Raw genomic sequence first — 26,119 nt, forward strand, 5'->3', positions numbered from 1 at the left:
AGGCTGTATATTGTCACCCTGCTTATTTAACTTTTATGCAGAGTACATCATGAGAAACGCTGGACTGGAAGAAACACAAGCTGGAATCAAGATTGCCGGGAGAAATATCAATCACCTCAGATATGCAGATGACACCACCCTTATGGCAGAAAGTGAAGAGGAACTCAAAAGCCTGTTGATGAAAGTGAAAGAGGAGAGTGAAAAAGTTGGCTTAAAGCTCAACATTCAGAAAACGAAGATCATGGCATCTGGTCCCATCACTTCATGGGAAATAGATGGGGAAACAGTGGAAACAGTGTCAGACTTTATTTTTTGGGCTCCAAAATCACTGCAGATGGTGACTGCAGCCATGAAATTAAAAGACGCTTACTCCTTGGAAGGAAAGTTATGACCAACCTAGGTAGCATATTCAAAACCAGAGACATTATTTTGCCAACAAAGTTCCGTCTAGTCAAGGCTATGGTTTTTCCTGTGGTCATGTATGGATGTGAGAGTTGGACTGTGAAGAAGGCTGAGCACCCAAGAATTGATGCTTTTGAACTGTGGTGTTGGAGAAGACTCTTGAGAGTCCATTGGACTGCAGGGAGATCTAACCAGTCCATTCTGAAGGAGATCAGCCCTGGGATTTCTTTGGAAGGAATGATGCTAAAGCTGAAACTCCAGTACTTTGGCCACCTCATGCGAAGAGTTGACTCATTGGAAAAGACTCTGATGCTGGGAGGGATTGGGGGCAGGAGGAGAAGGGGACGACAGAGGATGAGATGGCTGGATGGCATCACTGACTCGATGGACGTGAGTCTGAGTGAACTCCGGGAGTTGGTGATGGACAGGGAGGCCTGGCGTGCTGCGATTCATGGGGTTGCGAAGAGTCGACACGACTGAGCAACTGAACTGAACTGAAGCACATGTACTTTTGGATCTTGAGCCCTGCCCCGTCTCTCCTCCCCACTCCCAGCCCCTAAATAAGTGGAGAAGACCACATTTTTTTTCAGTAAAAATTTTATTTCCTTCCACCCTAACACATGAAAGTTTACTGGGGTATCTGCCGGAAGACAAGATCATAATTCAGAAGGTAACCGTCATTATAGACGAAAAGTTTCTGTTCAAAAGGGTGATAGTTAATACTTTGCACAGTCTCTTGCATCTTCTGCATTACAATGTTAAGTCTGCCCTCTTTCCCTGTGTTGGTGTCATAGTAGTAGAAAATTTCTTCTATTCTGGTGTTCAGAGCGCGAGTGGCATATAGAACCCCGCACACCATGAACGTGTTTGTGACAGATGGTTTATACTGCTTGGTATGCCAAGTGTTTAGCACCGCAAGTGTGGTGTCATTGAGTTTACTAATCACAATGTTACCAGTGCTGGCTTCAGTTGCATAAATCACCCACAATCCATTCTCATCCACAGCAAAGTCCATATCTTGCCAACGAACATTAGCGTACGAAAAGCGGTTATTATAGGCAGCATTAGGGAGAGTTTGGGACAAATCAACTTTGTTGGTGGTCAGGTTAATTTTGGCCATGTTCTGGCTGTTGTACCAATTGACATACATGTTGTTCTTATAAACTACTGTGCCACTGCCTTGGCCATAGGAGATTTGATTCTGTCGGGCATTTGTATTCAACAGCAAATCATCCTTTGTATTGTAGAGTCTATAATATTGCAAAATTCTCCCATCTGTATCCAAAGGTGCCACCCAGTACAGCCCATTGCCTGGATCCTGGGGAGAGTAATCCCGACCCCAGGCACCATACTTATAGCTAAACCCTAGCCAGTTGAGCTGAACTATAATTGGTTTGCTGATATTCGCCACACCGCCGTGCGCACAGCTCCCTAGAGGAACAAAACAAATAAAAGGACATTCTTAGAGAAAATGCATGACAAGATACAAACAGTTTAATATTCTAAGAACCAAAGGAATCCATAAACATTTTTTCTTGTCAACATCATGGTTCTGATGGAGAAAAGGCAAAAGCTACCCTTGGCCTTGGTCTCAATGCAAACATGTTATCAGTTCTAGAGAGAACTGTCTCCTGTATACATGGATGGGCCTTTAATCTGAAAAATGGGTATAGAGGAACTGTGAACAACCATTTTAAAAAGTTTAAAAAAGGAAGACTTGGTGAATTTAATGTATTTTCTTCTATGAGAATGCATTTCAGCAATATTGTTTTATTTCATTTTCCTTATAGAGAAATCAAGAAAGCAAGACCACAGGAGAACGCCTTCCTATTGCCATAAAGCCGTACTCACGGTGGTGCTCTTCACCAGGGCCGGGAGAATTGGGATGAAGAAGTCAATCCTGGGCAAGTCTTTCTTCCCTTCCCTTCCCTCTGCCCTTCCCTGGGGCCCCAAGGGCATGTCCACACCAGGTACCAATGCTGCCCATGTTACCCTCAGGAGAGGAAGTTTCTACTATGGCATTTTAAAGATACAGAAAGACGGTCCTTGTCCATCCCAAACTCCCTAACTATCCCTTCTCCCCAGCAATGATTAGTTTGTTATCTAAGTCTGTGAGTCTCTGTTTTGTAACAAGCTCATCTGTATCATTTCTTTCTTAGATTCCATATATAAGGCATGCCATATAATATTTCTCCTTCTCTGTCTGACTTACTTGACTCGGTATGACAAGGTACACACTGCTATATTTAAAGTGGATAACCAACAAGGACATACTGTATAGCACATGGAACTCTGTTCAGTGTTATGTGGCAGCCTGGATGGGAGGGGACTTTGGGGGAAAATGGGTACATGTGTATGTATGGCTGAGTCCCTTCACTGTTTGCCTGAAACAATCACAATGTTGTGAATCAGCTCAATACAAAATAAAAAATGTTAAAAAAAAAAAAGAAAAGAAAGAAGGCCCTCGATGGACCTCTAAGAGGTCCTCTAATGGTGGGATTTCAGCTTTGAAAAGTCACAGAAGGTATTTTAGGGCAGCATTGCCTGTTCTGTGCCCAAAGCGTGGATGACGTGGTGACCATCTCGCTGCAGAGTGCCAAGGTGGGCCTGCGGCTCGTAAGCCATAGCCTGCTGTGCCACAGAATGACAGGCCAGCACGTCATGGTTCCCAGGCTGACGCCGTCATTGTCGCAATGTGTACAATCAAGTGAGACCAGACTCACCGGTCCACTGGATCTACATTCCCGGAAACACCCGGGTGAATGACTCTGGCTGGGCCTTCTGGCCCTTTGCAGAGTCCTCCCTCTGAAATGCCCGCCAACCCAGAAATTTATGAGCTATAAAAAAATAGAATAAAAATCCTCCAGTATTTTTATAATAGCTATCTAAAGATTTGAACAGACAGTTTCTGGAATCTTAATAAATACCCTTAAAAAGCTGGCCAGAAATTTTATTGGAATTACAGAAGAAAGTCAATTCCAAGTACATTGGAGGTCATTTTCCCTCATCCTGCTGCCTAGAGCACAGCGGGTGAGGGAGGAGGGGACAGAACCTGGCGGTGAATGCGTGGAGGGACTCAGGGAGCCACGGAGGGCACATGAGGTGAGCTCAAGCCAGAATCAGAGCTCCAAAGAACTGCCCAATATTAACACTGCGGGGAGCAAGAGGGTGCAAAGCATTCGCCTCTGAGTCTCTACCTCTGATGGCTACAGAAAGACCCATTTCTTTCCTTGTTAAATGCCTCTCCTCTCTCCCCTCCTCATTCAAGGACTGTTCAGAGGTGAAACCATTACTAGAAATCTTGCTTTTATTTTTCCAATCTGCTGGGGCTTTTTGGTCCCAGAATTAAATATGTGCTCCTTAAATGCTCTCATAAATCCGCAGTTGGTGGGAAAGCCAGCCAACCATACAACAGGTAGAGAAATGAAACTGCTCTGTACTCAACCTCAAATAATTTTGCATATCATTAAGCAGAACACAGTCGCGGGTTTATTTTAATAATGCATGCACCATTTCATAAATAAAAAAGCAACGCATGTTCAGCCAAGAGACTGCTCTCCACTAAAGAAATAATAAATAAAATTATAAAGTATTATTTCCTCTTCTAAAAGTGATCTCTCAGATGAATGCTTGTTTGCTTTTGTTTATGAAACAATGCATGAATTATTAAAATAAAGTTAGCGGTGTGTTCAGTTTAATGATAACAAAAACTGTTTGAGTTTCTATATGCTACTAACCAGATATTCTGGTTAAAATATCTTCCTGAGAACTTATTTGTTCAACGACATTTCACCCTGAGGAAATGATAGAAAGTCACTTTTTTCTTGTAGGTTAGAAGACTTAGGCATTGTTTGCTTAATTGAATCTTGCCCTCCTGGAAAAGAAATATCCCAAACCAACAGCAACAAAATATTTAAGGAAAACTTATGTGCTGTCACATAGTCAAGCATTTTATCATGGATTAAAGATAATAAACTATTCTGTCCTAGAGGGAGAAATCCTTAGATATGAAGGATCCAAAATAAACTTCCCTTAAAAATTACTACTACTACTACTAATAATAACATTTATTATTTCACAAGTTGACCAAGAGATTAAAATTGTACCTCTTATAAAAATTCCAAAAGACACATGTACCCCAGTGTTCACTGCAGCATTACTTACAATATCTGAACATGGAAGCAACCTAAATGTCCATCAACAGATAAATGGATGAAGAAGATTTGGTATGTATATACAATGGAATTTTACTCAGCCATAAAAAGGAAAGATTGGGTCATTTATAGAGATGTGAATGGACCTAGAGTCTGTCATACAGAGTGAAGTAAGTCAGAAAGAGAAAAACAAATATTGCATATCAACACATATGTGTGGAACCTTAAAAAAAAAGGTACAGACGAACCTATTTGCAGGGCAGGAACAGAGATGCAGATGCAGAGAATGGGCGTGTGGACACGGGGGAGAGAGGGAGGGTGAGACGAATTGGGAGCTTGGGCTTGACATATATCCACAACCGTGTGTAAACTAGATAGCCAGTGCCGATCTGCTGCATAGCACTGGGAGCTCTGCATTGTGCTCTGCGGTACCTAGAGAGGTAGGGTGGGGCTGGGGTGGGAGGGAGGGTCAAAAGGGAGGGGCTATCTGTGGACACAGAGCTGATTCCCTTCTTTGTACAGCAGAAACTAATGCAATACTGTAAAGCAATTATACTCCAATTAAAAAATAAAATTGTACCTGGTATGAAATTTGAATCTCTTTTCCTCACCCCACAATCGTTCCTGAACACTCTCATGTCCTTTCTGTTATCCTCCTTTTATCTTCTAACTCCTGTGAACTGTTTTTATAGCCCTGGCTCCCAACAAAGGAAGAGGAAGTAAGACTAGAACCAAGTATTGTTGTCAGTGCTACGGATGTGGCCACAACAGTGACAGACCAGTGACAAGGCTACAGCAGGCTTCCTCAACTCCCGGCTGCAAACTGTCCTAGAAACAAGGATGGAACGGACAGGCAGCCTGGTACCACTGCCGGCACAGAGCCTTGCATCCCCGTCTCATCTAGCCCAGCGAGAGAGCCCATCCCCTACCCTGTCTGAGCCTCTCTCCACCCTGCCTTGTCTCATACCCCTTCCCAGCCCCTTCCTGCATCTCAAGGACTTGAGATACCCCATGCCTTTCCTTCTTTATCCCCAATTTTTCCTGCCACTGGAACAATAACCCACTGCCCAACCATGACTCAAGAGTTGTGAAAGATCGACGAATCCTTTTGCATTTTCTGATGGAAGAGGACACACCACAGAACTGAGAACAAAAGTACCCTTTCAGCTACTCCACAAGCAAGAAAGCCAAGATAATTTGGTGTTAATCAGGTTAGTGAGCTGTTGGAACTTTCTTATCACCCCAGGAAGCACAGGTGCAACCTCTCTCTCCATTTGAGCATCTGTGGAAGGCAGCCTGGTACACTGAAAACATTGCCAGCCAGGTTCCAATTCCAATCCTGCCCCAACACTAGTGAGCTGAGTATCCTTGAGTGGCTTGCCCAACCTTCTGAGTGTCAGCTTCCTTGTGTTAGAGGAAAAAATAATAATACCTACTCTGTAGAACTGTTAAGAGTACAGAAGGCAGGTACATTTAACTCAATAAATGATCAGCGTTATAATCACGTCATGTTACAACTGAAGGTTTACATTAAATAGTGGTTTCTGGAGGTTTATGGACCCATCCTGGTAGCCAAGTGCCCAGAACAGTACCAACCACACCGTGGCACTAAATTATGGAATGAAAAACTGTTTAGACATCCCAAACTCACCTTTGTTGTCATGGTTATCATTTTAGTTACTAAGTTGTGTCCTTAGCTTTAATTATAAAAACACTAGCTCTTTACCCGAGAACATATCTGAATGCTTCCAAGAGCCTGGTATTCACTGCACAGAACATAATGCAAGGAACTCTCCATACCAGATAGCCTTGTTTGGCAATCTCTTCTTCGTCATGGAGGTTATTAGATATTGCCATGGTTTTCTGAAAATATCCTGGGGGCCACAAGGTAAAACTATAAAATACTCTAACTTGGCTTTTTTTTTTTTTTTTTTTTTAAGTCTCATGGTTAGCAGCACTTAAAAAAAAAAACTAAAGATTATATACCAGCAGAGGAAACGTGGGGCTTCCCCAATGCCTCAGTGGGTAAAGAATCTGCCTGCAATGCAGGAGCTGCGGGAGCTGCGGGTTCAATCCCTGGGTCAAGAAGATCCCCTGGAAGAGGAAACAGCAAACCCCTCCAGTATCCTTGCCTGGAAAAATCCCATGGATGGAGGAGCCTGGCGGGCTACAGTCCATGGGGTCACAAAGAGTCGGACACGACTGAGCACACTCAACAAGAGGAAATTTAATCTTGGATCCACCAATGCTCCCTCTCACCTGGGCAACTGAACTTGGAGCAAAGATGAGAATACAATTGACTTGTGAGACTCAGGCAATCAAAATGGTCATAATCATAAAATAATTAAGATGAAATGGACTTGGAATTGTTGGATACATGCTCCCCAACGCTCAGCTCTTCCCTAGGCGCGGGATTTTGGCCAATCAGCCTACATCTTTCGTGGGTCATTTACTGTACACCTACTATGTGCCAGCACACAGCCTTGCACCTCCACCTATAACAGTGACAATTCTAGGCATTCGCATCCCATTTTCCTATCTACAGTCCTTCAGATCCAGGGAGAAGAACAGAGAGAAACCGAAGTCGGTTGTTTTTAGGGAAAACAGTTAATGAGCATCAGGCCAATTATCTTAGATTAGGAAGTTCTACGAAATGAAGCAGAAAAGGACGCCATTTGTGGCATAAAGTATCTATAAAGCACATTTTATCGAACCCTAACACTATGTACTGGTTCTCAGATCAAGCTGACCATGGGGGTAGCAAACGGCAGCTGCCTGCAGGGGCCAAGTCTTTCTTTCTTTCTTTTTTTTTTTTCTTCTCTGCAACTCTGCAGTGAAGAAAAGCAAACAGGCCAGATTTTAAAGTCCCATAATAGTGAGTAACTTTAATTAAAGTCTCCACAGGCTCACAATGCGGTGGTGCCTGGGGATTTTCCAATCCTGCATTATCAACCAGTCCAAATAGAAAGAGAGCGAGTGAAAGAAATTGATTTCAAAACATGACAAAAAGTCAGTTTAATATAAACATCATAAATATAATATGAACAGAGCTGGAGGAGGGCCAAGCGGCCTGGCAGGGATCCAGCTGCAGCCAAGGTTGTGGGAAAGTGAGAGGGAGTCTGCGACCAATCTGTTTAAACAACACAGCTGGGCCGGGCTGGCTCACAAAAGCCTAAGTGTTGAGGACCTGGGGGAAAGTTCTAGAAAAAAAAAAAGCTAACGAAAATAGGAAAACAGACTGACCATTTCTTTCTTCCTTAGATCCTAAGCAGTGTGCTTTCTCCCCCACCAGCAGCCTGGAGGTGCTGACGCCTGAGGTCCCCAGATGATAGGCAGGAAGGAGTCTGGCACCTCAGCGTCAGCTCCCTGCCGCCTGCGTGACCCCAGGAAAACCTGCACCCTCTCCACCACGCCCCCTCCTCTGAGACATGGCAGCCCCGAACCTTTTTTCCTGCCCTGAACTGTTTTCATTCCAAGGGATGCATAGAAAACTGCCTGGAAAGTTATTCCATGAGGACAGTTTGCTGAGGTTTAAAAAGAGACGGGACTTCCCTGCTGGTCCAGTGGTTAAAAATCCAACTGCCAAGACAGGGAACAGGGGCTCGATCCCACATGGCACCGGGCAACGAAGCCTGCGGGCCGCAGTCACTAAAGCCTGTGCACCTAGAACCGGTTCTCTGCGCCTGGAGAAGCCACGGCGATCAGAAGCCGGTGCACCGCGGCTATAGAGAGTGGGCCCGCCCACCACGGCCACAGAAAGGCTCGCCCAGCAGCGAAGACCCGGTGCAGCCCAAAATAATACATAAACAAGCGGATGAAAATCAATTCTTTCAAAAAATAAAAAAAGAGAAAGAAGGGGAAAGGAAGGGACGGATGAAGGGAGGAAAGAAAGACACGCTCAGGTAGTATCGAGAGAGGGGTCACTGTTTGACTCCTGCCCTCGGGGAGCGAGCGCTTAGGGGCCCCATAGACCGAGCTCTCATTTCCTGCTACTGCTGCTAAGTCGCTTCAGTCGTGTCCGACTCTATGCGACCCCATAGACGGCAGCCCACCAGGCCCCCCCGTCCCTGGGATTCTCCAGGCAAGAACACTGGAGTGGGTTGCCATTTCCTTCTCCAGTGCATGAAAGTGAAAAGTGAAAAGTGAAGTCGCGCAGTCGGGTCCGACTCTTTGCGACCCCATGGACTGCAGCCTACCAGGCTCCTCCGACCATGGGATTTTCCAGGCAAGAGTACTGGAGTGGGGTGCCATTGCCTTCTCTGTCTCATTCCCTAGCCTAGTTTATTACAGAGGACAAGACCTCCTCTGCGGGTCATACTGTGACAGAGTCTCAACCGCAGAGGAAGGAAAAATAGGCCGCTGAACAATACCAAGAGGATTATAACAATGGCAGTATTTAATTAAAGCCTTAAAGAAATCCGTGACAGTGACAAGGACCCAGAAATGCATGGCCTGAAAGGAAGCAGCTTGTGAGAATAGGAGTGAATGAGAATCACAAGAGCTGTATGATTTGATGAACGGATACGGTCCCCATCAAGGCTGAGATGCTCAGGACTTGCAGAGAGAGCGTCCCTGTGACCCTGGCTCCAGGGCTGGACACTACGGCTTTAGTTCACCTGGAGGGATGTGCTGAGAGGCACACGGATCTAGCTCTGCTTTTGTTTGCAGCGAGGTGTTCACTTTAAGTATCCGCATTAATGCAACGACAATCGCCAGTGCATAAATGTCAGTCACAGAGCTGTGAGCTTGTCAAAAATCGTTTTGTGAATCGTCACTGCAACCCTGCAAGGTTCCTAGGACTGTTCTTCCATTTACCAAGGAGGAGATTAAGGCTTTTTGCCATGGCTATGTAGCTGGGAAGCTCAGGCCTTTGGCATCCCAATGCCGAGCTCCTGATCCCTACACTCCACCACCCCATTCAAGAAGGCAGTTCAGTTACAGGCACACATCTTGATGCTACACCTAACCCCCTTCAAGGATGATTCCTGAGAGAGGGACACACCATTCCTGCCCTCCAAGAATTCGCAGTCTAAGGAAGATGGTAGGACACGCCTACATGACACTGGACGTGTAGGTCCAGTTTATGCTTAGTCATGTCTGACTGTTTACAACTCTTTGGGCAGTAGCCTGCCAGGCTCCTCTATTCATAAAATATTTCAGAGTAATATTTCAGAGTAAAATATTTCCAGTAAAACTGGAGTAAGTTGCCACTTCCTCCTCTAGGGCATCTTCCTGACCCAGGGATCAGACCTACATCTTCTGTGTCTCCTGCGTTGCAGGCGGATTCTTGACCCATTAAGCCACTGGGCCATCCATTACATCCTCACTGAATCCTAGAACATGCTACATAGCATGGGAATTTAATGGGAGCAGGAAGGAGAAATAAAGAGGTGGAAGAAGAGAGGGAAGTTGGGGGAGGTGGAAAAGAGGCAAGGAGGATTCTAGGCACGACCTGGCTCATCAGATAAATGAGCCAACCAGCCCCTAGAATCCCCAGGACAACAGAGGTGATGCCATGAAGATTGCAGAAGCTTTCACCTGGCCCCCGCTAACCAGTCCATCACCATAGACATTCTCCCCGTTAGCAAATGCAAAAAGGTTATGTGCAATTTGTGGATTTTGTTTTAAATCAACTCATCATCTGCGCTTCTCCTCTGTGCACCCCAGAATGTGATTGTGCATAGAATGGGTAGATGAGATTTAAAAGCACAGGAGAATAAACTCAGACCTGCAAAAATCCCATCCTCCCTTCACCTCCACCATCCCAGAGCCCTTCCCCACCTCAGCTTCAGCTCTTCCAGAGCCTGGGAAAGACGGCGCACCCTTACCTGGAGCAGGAGGGGGCGGGGGGGTACTTTCAACCTTAGAGGCCTCACATTCCTTGAGCCTGTTCTTCAGAGCCAGGACTTGTCGGCGAATGGCAAGGACGTTGTTTTTGTCCAGCGTCTCAAGTTGCTCCACCAGGAGAGTCATATTCCTGATCTAAGAAAATCAAAATTCAGAGTGATTTTCTGTTATCATGCAACTTCTTTCATAAACATTCCAGGGCTGAATTTGTCACTTAGAGAAAGGTTGCTGGAGAATACACCCGAGATTCTTCTGAACGGTTTCATTTGGAAGAATACATTTCATGGTTTAGTGTGAATGCCTGTCGGATTGCAAGCCGATGTGTGTGACAAGAAGAAAATGGCAAAGATTTTAAAAGCTGTAATGACAGAAAACAGGTTCCATCGAAGCATCCCCAAATGTCCATTAAAGTTCATCTCTGACAACCTTCCCCTGTAAACTCGTGTTTACTCATGCCATATTATAATTAAGTTCCTAATGAATAGTAAGGGCCAGAGAAAGCCTGAATCCTAAAATACAGAACTGGAATTCTCAATGATAGTCCATGTCATGACTGTGCTAGGATACTCCTTGTTGATATAAATTATCCAAGCCTAATATTAATGGGATGATCTTTATTCACAGAGCTTAAAAGCCTTCAGAAAAACATACTTACAAGAAACTCCTTTAAAGAGACTTGCCAGTATGTGGAGAAGCGTTCCAAGAGGGATCAAAGATTATATGCTCATTGGAAAGGAGAAACGGACCTAGCACATCCAAAATCAGGTAAATCGTGACTTTCAAGTCCCATGAAGATAAATCCAGAATGAAGAAGACCCCCTGATCTAGCTTGGCCTTGGAGTTGTTCACACTTATATATCATCTTCTTTCTGGAGATATTGAAAGTCATTTGGCTCTGGAGTGGGACTCTGACCATTAGACAGCTACTCCTCAGTTAGTATGTTCCCCATGTATGTAATTTACTATTCAAAGCCAGGCATCCATCTAAAGTGGAACACGGGATGTGCCAGGTGGTCATGAACAAGTATAGGATTAGACATCAGAAGAAAAAGATTCCTCTCCTGATCCTAGCACTTGCTCACCAAAGAGTGGAAGTGTTAGTTGCTCAGTCGTGTCCAATTCTTTGCAACCCCATGGACTGTAGCCTACCTGGCTCCTCTGTCCATGAGATTCTCCAGGCAAGAACACTGGAGTGGGAAGCCATTCCCTTCTCCAGGGGATCTGCCCAACTCAGGGATCGAACCTGGGTCTCCTGCATTGCAGGCGGATTCTTACTGTCTGGGTCACCAGAGAAAGAGACTTTGTCACTAATACGCAAACAGTGATTTCATACCTCCACTTCCAACTGGTCAATGATCACTGTGCTTCCGGAAAAGCCGACCTTCAGCCGCTTGATCAGTTTCTCCATCTCCTTCACTTCCATCTTGATCAGCTCAAAGTCCAGCTCAGTGTAAGAAATGGAATCTTTTTCCATGATCGATACTCGGACAGTTAGGTTTAAGAGTTTCTCTTCATACTTGCTGATTAATTGGACATACTCCTTCACCTGAAGGGCAAACAGCTCAAGTCAATTCTCAGGGAGGTGTCACGCAGCCTTCCTCCACTACCAACTCCTCAGGGACTATTTGATCGCGGTCAATCTTTTTTAAGTAAAGCGAAGTATCAAAAATATAGTTAACTAGATATTCTTAAAAATCAATCCAAGTACAGACTAAAAAGAACTTATTGTTACGATGGGGAAGGAGGTGGCTTTTACACTTGCCTAGACTAAAAATAATTGTGCTTCAGATCATCATTTGCAACTACAGTTTAATCTCCACTTTAATGTTTGAGAAGATATTATCTCTCCAAACTACAGTGGCTTGAATCAGGCTTTGGCCCACCCTCTTCCACTCAACACAGATGCTCTAAATCAGGGTTTCTCAACCTCAGCACTATTGACATTTGGGGCTAGATCATTCTTTCTTATGTATTGTAGGATATTTAACAGCATTCCTAGCCTCTAAGTGCAAATAGTGCCCACCCACCCACCCCCAGCTATGACAACCAAAAATGTCACAGATATTGCTAGATGTTCCCCAGGCGCAAAACCACTCCCACCCCCCCACAACCACCACCTTCTCTCCATTTAGAACCACCGCTTTATTTTCTAGAAGAGGGAGACATGCTCTAAGAAGAATTCCCTCTTTGATTATCATATGCAATGAGTTTTGAATCCCTCTGCCTTCTACAGAGTACCATAAAGACTCAACCTACAAAGTATGGTTTTCTCTGGAGTGTCTGGGAGTGGGGTTTGCTGGATCATATGGGAGCTCTTTCTTTTAGTTTTTTAAGGAATCTCCATACTGTTTTCCATAGTGGTTGTACCAATTTGCATTTCCATCAGCAGTATAGGAGGTTTCCTTTTTCTCCACACCCTGTTCAGCATTTGTTATTTGTAGACTTTTTGAGGATGGCCATTCTGGCGGATGTGAGGTGACGCCTCCTTGGAGCTTTGATATGCGTTTCTCTAATAATTAGTGAAGTTGTCATCTTTTCATGTGCTTTTTTGTCATCTGTATGTCTTTGGAGAAATGTCTATTTAGTAACCAACAAGGATCTACCATATAACACAGAAAACTATACTCAGTTTGAAATAACCTATAAGGGGAAAGAATCTGAAAAAAACGGATACATATGTATGTATAACTGAATCACTTTGCTGTGTACTTGAAACTAACAACACTGGAAATCAACAATACTTCAATTTTAAAAAAGAGACCCAACTTACTCCTCAATATGTGAGATATGTGCTACTATAAAGTACACATTTCATTAACTGCATCCACATATTTATTCCAGGTTTTTTCCAAGACCTGATTATTGCAATCAGACCTTTAAATTACACATTTGTTGCATACATTTGAATGCCTGATCATTAAGCTAAAATACTTCCAAAAATTCCCATGGTGGCTTAGTGTATAATTGGAATCTCCAAATGGATATTTCAATAAACACAGTTGGTGGTTCTTTCAGTATCTGATCTCTAAAAGAAATGCCATGGCTTTTTTAAGGACCTGCTCATTAAAAGTTGCCAGTTTTTACACTCTTTTAAAAATTTGAAAAGAAGTGATGCTTTTCCCTCCAAACTGTGCTAATGTCAAGTAGCTGATCCACAGGGCCTGGATGAAGTCAGAGCCAGATGTCAGCTTCTAATCCTTCTAATACCAAAGGCAGCCCTAACTTCTGACATTTTAGCCCTTCCACTTAACCCCACTGTACAAATTAGAGTAGACTCATAGGCCATGGACCTAAAGGCCTAGGGCTGCAGGCAAAGAGGGTTTTAATGAAAGTTGAAAACACAGCCCTTGGCACCTGCTAGTATATCTCCTCAGGCAACGGATGCTCATTGCCATCAGAAGAGGCTGAGAAGGCTGGTGACATTTTGGTGGATAAGGAGGTTAAAAAAAACAAAAACATATATATATATAAACCTAGCAAGTCTCACTCAAAAGCACAAACGTAGATATAAGGCAGCCAGGTTTCAACTTCTCCAAAAATCAGGCATAAGAAAAAAAATCAGGCTGTGAGAAAAACAATAATAATAATGAAGTGCCAACCCACAGCAGAAATGGAAGTTCGCAAAATGAATATTCTTGTTGGCATTTGGCCTTGCCAGCTCTTGGAACAAATGAAACACCCTCAGCTTTCCTGGAACATTTTGGTGGCATATCACAGCTGTTGTTCTATAAAAATGAGTGATTCAACTGTCATTTCTGCTAAATGAAATGTGGCTCTCCCAGATTCGCCCTGCACACCAAGGCTGATCCTGACGTTTGCTGCCTTGGAGTGCATGTGCTGGGTCTGCCCTGCTTCTGCCACAGAGTGAAGGGTCTCGAAAGGTCTGTTTGGGGAAAATCTTGAGGTTCTCTCAACTAACATTTCAAGAATAGCTCCAGGATGTTCAGGAAAATTGGAATCATCCACGGAGTTACAGAAGGTGGGAGAGAATTTGAGAATGGGCCAGAATGACTTCATGGTGTGCACTGTAGTCATGTAAAGAGATTGTAAGTCTGAACCCTTTGCGCGTACGGATCTCTAGTGTTGAGATGGAACGGACAATTCTGGAAACATCCCAGCTCTCTGTGGAAGGTGCAGCCTCAGCAGAGGCAGCCCAGCTTGCTCAGGGTCATGTACCCCTAAGGAGACACCTCCCTGTGTCAACATTGTTACTGCAGAGCTCCCCCTCACTACAAATTTGAGCTTCAGATGACTCATCTATGCTTGCCTTCAAACCCTCAGCCCTTCATGCAGAGTTTTTCGTTCTTCTATTTGTTACGCACATATCATTACTGGATTCTCAGGATCAGACTCTACAGAATAACAACCATTGGTGGCTGGCTGTTGTTCTCTACATCGTGGTCTTGCAGTAGGTAAGAATGCAGCCCAACTGGCTATTAGACTAAAGAATTATCTGGCTCGCATTTCTGCCAGTTCCTCAAAACCTGTGATCATCACCATAGCCAGATTATTCAAAACGAGTAAATGCACTTTGCCACATACTGTCATTTTAATATATTTTTAACAACAAGATTAATTCAGTGTGAATTGATCATCAAGACATATGAAGCACTGTGGAGCGAGACCCACCTAAGCACAAATCAGGCTTCTGTACTTCATGGGCAAATCACTTAATTTCTCCAAGCCTCCATTTCCTCCTATAAACTGGGGATAATGGTATCACACTTACACAATGATTGCAAACACTAGAGATAATGTATATTAAGTGCCTGGTATAGTGGGTGCCCTATAAATTACAGCAATTATTAGAGAGACAGTGACTTAAGGCTTTTTTTTTCAATCTGACCTTTTAATTTATTATATTTCACTGCACAAAACATTGCTCAATCGATGTTGTTTGTTTATGGGTTGCCTAAATGTCTCCCCGGCTGCCTCAACCCTCTCATGCATGAGAGACTATTAGCAAAAGTGTCATATTTAATAACTTGCCCCAAAGACCATAACCCTCTCGAGAAAAAAATTCTGAGCCGCCTTTTGTGCTGTCTCCTTCCTAAGTACAGTCACAAGGGGACATCTCAGAAACCACAGCATAGTATCAAACGCTTTCAGCATCTTATGTGGGGGCCATCCCTGTCTTCTCTGTGTCCTGACAGATAATGAATCAACATCTGGCAGTCCAAATCCTTTTCTACCGGCCTGCTCGAATGGGCATTCCCCCAGGCCTCCAGACAAACAGGGATTTCCAAGGCAACCTAAGGACAGCTATAATAATTCACCTGGAACTCAAAAGCCCTCAGCCGAAGAGCTAACTTTGGATGGAAAGCATTATTGACCTGCTGCATCTTTTCTTGTGTACGCTGTGCTTAGTCGCTCAGTCATGTCCAACTCCTGACCACATGAACTGCAGCCTGCCAGGCTCCTCTGTCCATGGGATTCTCCAGGAGAGAATTGGAGCGGGTTGCCATTTCCTCCTCCAGGGGATCTTCCTAATCCAGGGTATCTTTGAATCAGTGTCTCTTGCATCTCCTGCATTGGCAGGTGGCTGCTTTACCACTGAGCCAGCAGGAAAGCACGTGTCTCTTCTTAGAGGATGGTAACAGCATGGCCGAGAGGAAAAACAAATGGACTGATTCCAAGACCCAGATTCCTGATTTGGCTTAGCCGGCCAAGAGACCTTTACATTTATGTCTCCGTATGAACCTCAGTTGACCCATCCCTACCATGGCGGAAAGAACACTGGCCTACCTGCCTTAAAGGGTTTATTGAGTGTAGAACTGGAAACATTCAGAAAAAGCACAGAGGGAAGTTGTTCATGTTACTGCTGTCATCCTTAGCTGGCACACCCTGAATCCATTATGTAAATCTTAGGAGGCAGGTCAATTCCTTTCCTAGGCCTCAGTCGAGAATCTTTTTTAGGACCAGCTCCTGACCCTTTCAGAACTGAAAGTTTCTTCATCTTCTCTATACTTCTTCCCCGTCAATTATTAGCAAGGCAGATGCTTCCTGCCCCCCTCACAGGATTAGGATTATACATCCCAGATTCACAAACCTCTCCCTGGAGCAGCCTGGGGTTTCAAACTGCCCTTCACATCCCTGCCAGCCAAGAAGACATGCAAATCAGTAGCTCCCACTATTTCAAAGCAAATGACTCTAACTGAAAAGATCCTTACCTAGGATTTTCCTCCACTTGTTATGTTTTTATGCATAACTTCTTATCTGTACTTGATTATGCTGGAATAAGACTATGAATATTAATGATTGGAATTTATAATTTAGTGCTGTGCCTTTTCTGCTGATTAATTCAAGGACATTTTATTTCCTAAGAAGCTAGGCTCCTGGAGTCGTCAAACACATTTTCCTGGACACTCATTTAAACTCAGAATATTTATCTACCAATTCAGGTTGAAAGCAGGGGCTCAGCCTCATTGGAATTTTTGTCTTAAAAGATAACTAGGCTGGATGTTGAGGTAGCTGAGCTGAAATTTCTTGGGAAAACTTATTCCAATCTTCCAGGAAATCCAGAGCTCCTTGTAAGTTAATGGAGTGGTATTATTAATAAATAATGCATCGTGTGATGAAAGCCTAGGGTGGACTTCACCTGTGCAGAAAGCAGGAGGCTTTCTATCTGATTTTGACTTGGCTAAAAAGGTTAAAGGGGTCAAAGCTGGAATGCCAAGTTCATTGTTCCAACCAGCTCGGAGAAGGGCTAATTCAGGGATATGATGTCCTCGGGCTGGAGAATGCAGTAACCAGGGGTTCGGGAGGTTTCTACCAAGGCTGAGTGACTTGCTAGATTCAAATTCCCAGGGAAGTCTTCAATTTGGGGTTAATGCGAGATGCATCTGATATAAGGTCCCTGCTGAGACAACAGAGGCTAACTCCAAGAAAGAGAGAGAGGCAGAGATGGAAGAGAGTGAACTGACAAAACAGGAGGAACGGAGGAAAAGAAGGGAGAGTGGGGAAGGTGAGAGGGAGATTCGGGGGAGGGGAGGAGGAGAAAGAAGGAGCGAGAGCATGCAAGAGAAGACCCAAAAGAGGGAAAAACAAAAACAGAACGAAAAAGAAGAGGAAAGAAAGGACTGAGGCAAGAGGGGAAATAATGGAATAGGAAGAGGATGAGAAAAACACAAGGACAGGAAGACAGAACCTAAGGACAGAGGAGAGGAAAGAAAAGAAGGCAAAGCTGGAAGAACACCAAAGAAGAAGACCAAAGGGAAGAAGAAACCACAAAACCAAAAAAAGGTTTCAGGGTTGAAATGTACAGGCTTCCTTCCAGCTTCCTGGAAGGATAGTGAAGAGAGCTTATCCTGTGGGGCGAATCATCTCCACCCCGTCTTTGTCCTCTGCGCACACCCCTCCTGCTATAGGGAACTCCATAGCTTACTGCAAAGCGAACGCTAACACATCCGTTACATGCAGATGTGCTCCTTGATAGAGTGAAGAAAGGCTGCTTACACAGTCCTGAAGAAAAGCCATGTCGTCTGTGCGTGACAAGACCTTGTTGGGAGAGGCAAAAAGAGTAAAATGCTTACTTTAGAAAGCTCTGTCTCAAACTTCTTGGAGATAGTCTGAGCTGTGATTTCCAGGCGTTCCACTCTCAGCACAGGAAAGGTGTTGTCCGGCAGGATAACGGAGCACTGGCAGACCCCACGGTCATCTCTGTTGCCGGTGAAGTTGGAAAATGACTGCGAATAAAGGTAAGTTCAACATCAGAGATAAGCTGGACAACGAGCTTTTTGGCAAGGGGAGTGACAGAAATTGACTTGTCAAAAGAGTGCTCCAGTTCAGTTCAGTAGCTCAGGCATGTCCGACTCTTTGCGACCCCATGGACTGCAGCACGCCAGGCCTCCCTGTCCATCACCAACTCCCGGAGTTCACCCAAACTCCTGTCCATTGAGTCGGTGATGCCACCCAACAATCTCATCCTCTGTCATCCCCTTCTCTTAGAGGCAAGCAAATGGAACCCAATACATAAATGAACGGAATCACAAAAACACCCAAAGCTGCCGCCACGTCTCACAGGCACAACTCAGTGGTCAGCCACCTCTCCACCTGTTAAGCAAACCATATAGTTCACCTTTCCAGAAGAGTCTTAAAGGAAATGATTGCTGTCCCCATGTAAGGAAAAAAAATTAAAGTGATGAGAGTCCTGCTAACTGCTAAGTCACTTCAGTCGTGTCCGACTCTGTGCGACCCCATAGACGGCAGCCCACCAGGCTCCTCTGTCCCTGGGATTCTCCAGGCAAGAACACTGGAGTGGGTTGCCATTTCCTTCTCCAATGCATGAAAGTGAAAAGTGAAAGGGAAGTTGCTCAGTCGTGTCTGACTCAGCAACCCCATGGACTGCAGCCTACCAGGCTCCTCCATCCATGCAATTTTCAAGGCAGGAGTACTGGAGTTGGGTGCCATTGCCTCTCCGGATGAGAGTCCTAAAATTGAATTTTAATTCTACCATTTACTGGATCTGAATTCTCTTCAAGTCTTGGTTTCCTCATCTGTCAAACAGAGAAAATCTACTTCACAGGGTTGTCCCCAAGAGGAACCAAGTAATGTAAACCAAGTCCCTGGTACATGGTAGGTGATCAGTAAATCTCACTATAATTTTCCTTCTGCTTACTCCTTTTCTTTCCTACACCTCTGTGCCAGTCCCAACTCATTGCCTTCCAGCAGAATGAGGAAAACATCAAAGATATGGGTTACAGTAAAGTTGTACAGTGCAAATTCACATTCTCTCTTCACCTGGGAAAATATATAATTAATATCCTTCAAAATGGCAACAAACCAGCCATTTGTCACAAACTGAACAATGTAGTAGTCTGAAGGTTTTGTACAAATTTTTTTAAAGTTTTCCAGCTTACCACTTGCAGAAAAGTCATTTTAAAATATTTGATGTTTCTTTAATATATTCAGGCTCACACTTTGGTGCCAATGCATATTTTAAAATGACAGGTTTGAAAGATCCTGTTTTTTCTTTTGTCCCCTTTGAACTTCCCCAAGGGGATCCCGGCACAATTAACATTTTTTTTATTACTCCAATTGCTTTGCAGAGTAACTCTTGGCAGCCCACTGACTGTGCCTTTCAATGATCTTCTCTGACGGCAAGCCCAAAGCTCACCTGCAGCACATCAGCCCGAAGGGTCTCTTTCTGACACACCAAGAGCAAAGGGATGGTTTTCAGAATTTGAAGAGATGCAGGCTACACTTCTCAAAGTTTCAGAGGTCAGCCGGCTGTTGATGAGGTTGTGTGCTCTGTGATTTAATGTCTACCAACTTCCCTAATTCCTAAACAAGCTGAACCCGGATGCTTGTATAATCAAGATCTAGTCCACCAGAGACCCCTGGACCAATTAATTCAAGCTTTTGAAGCTAAATTGTTTCGTGTGTGTGTGTTGTCGTTTCAATCATGTCCGACTGTTTGTGACCCTATGGACCATAACCCACCAGGTTCCTCTGTCCATGGGAATCTCCAGGCAAGAATACATGCACTCCTCCAGCGGATCTTCCTGACCCAGGGATCAAACCTGCATCTCTTATGTCTCCTACAATGGCAGGCAGATTCTTTAACACTAGCGCCATGTGGGAAGCCCAAATTGCTTGTTATTTTAATCTAATCTTCTTTTAAGATGAGCAAATTATATATATATATATATATATATGAATGAGTGAAAGTCATTCAGTCATGTCCAACTCTGCAACCCCATGGACTCTAGCCAGGCAGGCTCCTCTGTCCATGAAGTTCTCCAGGCAAGAATACTGGAATGGGTAGCCATTCCCTTCTCCAGGGGATCTTCCTGACCCAGGGATTGAACCCAGATCTCCCAAATTGCATGCAGATTCTTTACCAGCTGAGCCACCAGGGAAGCCCAAGAATAAGGGAGTAGGCAGCCTATCCCTTCTCCAGTGGATCTTCCCAACCCAGGAATCAAACCAGGGTCTCCTGCATTGCAGGCAGACCTCTTTACCAGCTGAGCTACCAGGGAAGACAAATATATATATTTATTTTTACCCAAAACAGTGTATGGCATGTTAATCCTTAACATTGACCTCAACTTGTTTTGCCAGTCACACCCCACACCTGCAAACCTTGGGGAGTTAGAGGAAGAACAAACAGGTTTGTGCTGAACACCGGGGCTGGGAGGAAGGAAAGGGAAGGGTCTTTACCAGGGATGAATAAGGACTAGACAGGTCATGCCAGGAGCCTGTTAGAGAGGCCAGCCTTCTTGGGAACCAGCTTTATCACTCACATGGAAGGTGGAAAGCCTCCAGTTAAGGGTGCCAAGGTTTTTACAGGAGGAACCGTGTATTATAGACCTTTGAAGAAATAGCTTATTCTAACAACTGTCTACCAAAAGAAAGGTCTCACATTGCATTTTGACAAGGGGAGGTCAATTAGCTGCACAAGACAGGGCTGGGCCATTCTGAGAGTTCTTGAAAAAGCTCTGTCAACTCCCAAAACAGCAGAGATCATCAAGCAGTTTCTAGACAATCCACTAGAAACCACCAGCTCACAACTTTTCGTCCTGAAGTTCACCTGAAAGGCAGGCAAATAATTATGAGCTCTGCTGACAGCCATCGCCCTGTCCTGTATTGAACATCTCTGTCCTCGCGCTGTGCACTCCCCAGCTCCCATCCTGTTTATCATCAGCCCAGGGTGCTCAACTGACATCACAATGGTCCATAAGTTTGATCAGTGTTTCCCATTAGAGATATTTCTGTTCCTTGCATTCAGAGATGATAAAACTAATGGTGATGGGTCTTCCTCTGTGGCAGATGCTTAATCTCTATGTGAGTATAATGTGGGGGATGGGCAGCAAAAATTAGTGCATGTCCCATTGGCCTTTGGAAGGGTACGAGATCCACCCTGTGGACCCCACAGACACCTTACACCGATCAATTCTCACTCAAGCTGTGTTCAATTCACATTACCGGCATCTACAATTTTCCAGGCTCTGACTAAAGGAGACAAAGACCCAATTCCTGCCCAGTGAATCAGGCCCACTGTCATTATGAAAGCCTTCGTGTCTTTTTTCTCAATAAGTCCCTCTGTCTGATGACAAAAGCAACCAGCTCGTGGTTCTGACTGCCTGTTGCTGTGTGGGGTGAAGCGTGGAGCCTTACCTTGTCTGGGAAACGAGGGCCATGATAGCACCCCCACCCCCACTTTGGAGGGTGCCATCTGAAGTGCCCTGAGCATGCCAGCAGAAGGTGAGGTGCACATTTGTGATTTCAGGCTGCAATTGGCTCTAATTAGCAGCCAAGTCTAAGTGCCTGTAAGGATTCAAGGCATAAAATAATGGTACTCAACATTTTCAAAGTACAGAAAATGATACGTTTGGAACTTGCTCAATGACAGTTATAAAGGGGTTTTCTACCACTTTCCAAAGAGCTCATCAAACTGACAGCCAGCCCTAGAAAACTGGGTTTATAGTGGAAGTGACACCTAGCCTGCTCTAAAAAAAGAAGTTGGAGTTGTGATACTAACTCACCAGAGGCAGATAAGTAAACCAGGAAGGAAATTAAAGCCTCTAGGTATAATTTAACTACCATTCATTAGCTACTTTTAAATATTTATCTCCTTACCAAACAACAGACACTTTGGATTTCTCTATTTCTTGACTTATATTTTCTTTTCTAGTATTTTAGGTGATCATCTTACCCAAAAGCTGGTTTCTAACTGGTGATCAAACTCTGACCTCACTTTTAAAGAAAATGCTAACCGGATCTCGTTGTCCCCAGAAATCATTTAGTATCATGGAGTAAAATGATGTGTCTTCTGGCTACAAAGAAGCTGGGTGCATATTCATGGTTCTCAAACCATTCTCTTTAAAATGAGCACTTTTCATCTATACTCTCTTAGAATGAAAGCTGCATGGAGACAGACGGTGGAAAGCATGAGCAGCTAGGGGTTTCCCAGGTGGCTCAGTGGGTAATGAATCTGCCTGCAACCTATGAGACATGGAGACATGGGTTCGATTCCTTGGTTGGGAAGATCCCCTGGAAAAGGGCATGGCAATCCAGTATTCTTGCCTGGAAAATACCATGGACAGAGGAGCCTGGCGGACTACAGTCCACAGATCACAGAGTCAGACACAGCTGAAGTGACTGAGCACTGAGCATATGAACAGCTAAGTTTGAGCTGTATCAGTGGCTGCTTTAGTGACTTTAAGCCAATAACGTTATCTCACTAAGCCTCAGTTTTCACATCTCTATAATGGGACCATAAATTTTACTTACTTAACTCTGTGGATTAAATAATATATATTATATACTTGATGTAGTCATGGCATTTATAAAAGTCATTCAGAGAACATTATTGCTGTCTTTTCTATCGAGCCCTATGCAAACCATTTGATAACTGCCTTGAGGTTATCAAATGGTTTACATTGCCTTGAGGTTCTGGTGGTGAAGTGGAAACAAACAAAAGCCTTTTCCTCCTCTTGTCCTATTGGCCCTTCCAGTCCAATGATCACATAAGCAGCCACCTGAAATGTGAGTAAAGATCATAGAAATACAGAGGACAGAAATCACACCTTAGCACAGAAAGCCTAGTTGTTACAGAGTAGGACTCCTACAGAAATATCCAGAGCTGATGTGGGCAGAGGTGGAGGGTGCTTCCTGCGCCCAACCTCTCACCCCTCCAGGTCTCTTCCCACTCCCTCAAAAGAGATCCGTCCCCTAAACTAAGGTCACTGTATGTCCCAGTGACGTGGGCCAGCTGCTGTGCTTCCTCAGTCGTGTCCAACTCTTCACGATCCCATGGACTATAGCCCACCAGGCTCCTCTGTCCATGGAATTCTCTAGGCAAGAATACTGGAGTGGGTTGCCATTTCCTCCTCCAGGGGATCTTCCCAACCCAGGGATCGAACCCAGGTCTCCTGCGTCTTCTGTATTGAGGGCGGATTCTTTACCTGCTGAGCCATTGCACCAGACCCTTTCTAGCCCTTGCTTGCTTTTCCTGTTTGCCTTGTTGTTTTGCTCCTGCTATTATCATTTTGAGCTGGAAATGACTCTTCAGATTCCATATAAGAAAGATTGAAGAGTTAACGCTCCTCCAGGGAAATACCACGTGTAACAGCACTTTTCCCAAAGACCAGGGTCTCCTCCTCTTACTCCGTCACCCATCTCCCTTGCAAACAAGGCTCAGAGTCACTTTCAGGGCTCCAACAGAAGCATCGAGGGTCTCCGATGGCAGCAAATCAGCAAGACAAAATTTTCTGGAGCTTCTCCTGGCAGGGCTCATCCCGTTACCATTCGTATCTGGGTTAGAACCCAGGCAACTTCATTTTTTTAAGTTTCTCTCCACTCCGCCCCAATTCTAAAGTACAGTCAGGTTGGAGAACCTCTTGAAAGCTTAGATTTCGTTCTCTAAAGCCCCCAGCTGGAGAACCAAAATGCTGTCTCTCTTGCTAACAATTTAATTATTTTACCCAGGGTTTTAAGTCATTTTCAAGGCACCTGCAGTTAACAAAGGGAGTCGTAAATCTTTTAGAGTGTTCAGGACTACCCATCCGTGAAATTATATTCAGGTCTCCAAAAAGCCAAAGGAAGGGACAGAACGCAGTTCTTAGACTCTGGGGCCTCCTTACCTGGGACTTGGAGCTGGAGGTGGACCAGGCAGAGTCAGTAGGGGAGCCGGAGCTGAAGTCGGAGGTGGGGAAGGAGTCGGGGGTGGGGAAGGAGGGGAAGGTGGTGGTGACCCCCCAAACACTCATGACAGCTGAGTGGAGGAGGCCCAGGAGGACCAACAGGCAGGGGAAGCCCGGCTTCATCTTGTGCTCTAGGCTGAAGTCACTGAGTTTTGCAGGATCCCCCGGGCTTCTTAAAGGACCCGGTGGGGATTCCCCCCCAGGCCAGTTTACGGGCAAAGAGGAAGCTGCCAGAGAACACATGACCACCCAGGAAGGTGAGGACACCCAGGATCCTGAGTCATCTGCCCACCGGGTCCTGGGCCCCACTCTGCCTGCTGCCCTTAGATCTGAGTATCACCTGCCAAACATTAACTCAAATGAGCTTGTTGAAGCCCAATATCTGGTTTCTGACTTGACACTCCCTTGAAACAGATGCGGTGAAAGTAGTCTTTGTGGATGAAACAGAGGTTGGGAGTGCCGGGAAAGAAAAGCAAGCCTCAGCACTGTTCCCAGAAGCCACCCCTGCTGGCCCCCTGAACCTCCCCTATCGTTGTCCCAAATGCTGCCTTCCATGGGCAGTCGGGCAACTCCATCTAGAGACCGTGACTCTCTCCAGGGATTCCGTCTTCACTGGTGACTGCCCAGGCTGTCTCCGACCTCAACCCTGCAGGGTATGCACCTAAACAGAACATCTCAGCAGCCCCAGACACCTGCAGTGCGTCCACCCTGGAAAACCCAGTCAAGACTTTGTGCGCTCAAGCCCTTGCCCCTGCGAGCTTGACAGAGCAGAAAGGACCCAGGCAGGAGCCTGCCCCACACCCGGTCCGGAGGCCCATGTCAGACACTTTCTTTCTCCAGAAGGTTCTCTCTTGAACCCCTTATCTCAGACACTGTTGTGATCCGGGTGGGCATTCAAGAGCTCCAGGTGTATTCATGAAACTGAGAAATAGGGGTGGTCTTCAGGCCCCATGTGCAGAGGCCCCAGAGGATGAGATGACTGGACGGCATCACCGATGCAATGGACATGAATTTGGGCAAACTCCGGGAGTTGGTGAGGGACAGGGAGGCCTGGCGTGCTGCCGTCCAGAGGGTTGCAAAGCGTGGAAGTGACTGGGTAGCTGAACAGCAGTCAGGCCCCAAGTGCACCTCTCCACCATCTCACACACCCCTGTGACCTCCACCTTCCTTCTGCAGAGGAAGCAAGTGTGTTGGCCTGAATGATAAAAACTAGCTCTCTCTCTCCTTAGTCAGTGACCTTAGGCAAATCCCTGAGACTCCTAGTGTTAGAACAATTCCTAAGTCATTAGAATTTAATGAAACATTGTATAAGAAGTTGCTTCTAAGCTTTGAAAGTGTTAGTCTCTCTGTTGAGATCAACTGCAACCTCATAGACTGTAGCCTACTACTCCTTTGTCCATGAACTCTCCAGGCAGGAATACTGGTGTGGGTTGCCATTCCTTTCTCCAGGGGATCTTCCCAACCCAGGGATTGAACCCGAGTCTCCTGCGTTGCAGGCACATTCTATACCATCTGAGCCACTCACATTTTTTGTGTGCTTTATTTGGTTTTATTTTTAATTTCCTAACCTAGCTCAGTATGTAAAGTTGTTGGATTCCAAAACGGAAAGAAGGCCCCTGGCCTGCTCCATCCCCACCCCCTCCCTGGAGTGCTTTGGAAGACTGGATCTGAAGGGCGCTTTCACCTCAGGGGCTGCACAAACTCAGAATGAACACCATGCTCTTGTGAGAAACAGGATCTTAAACTCTTAGCACATTATTCAGAGATGGGGGAGGGGATGAGCAGGAAAAATAAGAATGAATGAATGAATAGAGCATGAGGGAAGGAAAAGAGACAAAGGGAAAGGGTACACTCAAGGCACCCTGAGACCACACCCCTGGTTGCACGCCCCACGCAAACCCGGGACCCAAAGTGCTAACTAGACACTAACCCACACCAGCCCCCCAGGCTTTAGGGCCCACTCCACTCCCACCATCCAGCCTATCATCACTGCCTCCCCCGGGAAACACACCTGTCCAGCCACACAGATGCCTTCTGCGGCCAACCTAATACCCACATTCGGGTGGACAC

At 45.2% G+C, this 26,119-nt stretch overlaps 1 protein-coding gene across 1 annotated transcript; it reads right to left on the reverse strand.

The window, feature by feature from the left end:
• Positions 1 to 981: 981 nt before the first annotated feature.
• On the reverse strand, positions 982 to 24,400 carry OLFM4 (olfactomedin 4). The gene is made up of 5 exons (XM_061434438.1): positions 23,990 to 24,400; positions 17,936 to 18,088; positions 11,737 to 11,949; positions 10,385 to 10,538; positions 982 to 1,833 (listed from the first exon to the last, which is right to left on the reverse strand). Exons 1-5 carry the CDS (start codon positions 24,290 to 24,292, stop codon positions 1,031 to 1,033), a joined length of 1,626 nt encoding a protein of 541 aa, XP_061290422.1. The 5' UTR covers positions 24,293 to 24,400; the 3' UTR covers positions 982 to 1,030.
• Positions 24,401 to 26,119: the final 1,719 nt, after the last annotated feature.

The sequence above is a fragment of the Bos javanicus genome, chromosome 12 (assembly GCF_032452875.1).
Source record: "Bos javanicus breed banteng chromosome 12, ARS-OSU_banteng_1.0, whole genome shotgun sequence".
NCBI lineage: Eukaryota > Metazoa > Chordata > Mammalia > Artiodactyla > Bovidae > Bos > Bos javanicus.

Excerpts from the sequence above, each read along its gene's own strand:
- OLFM4 (XM_061434438.1), bottom strand. The coding sequence starts at position 24,292 with ATGTGTTCTCTGGCAGCTTCCTCTTTGCCCGTAAACTGGCCTGGGGGG. Across the intron at positions 18,089-23,989 it reads CCTCCAGCTCCAAGTCCCAG|TCATTTTCCAACTTCACCGG; the intron begins GTAAGGAGGCCC and ends CTTTATTCGCAG. Across the intron at positions 1,834-10,384 it reads CCCGCCCCCTCCTGCTCCAG|GGAGCTGTGCGCACGGCGGT; the intron begins GTAAGGGTGCGC and ends TTGTTCCTCTAG.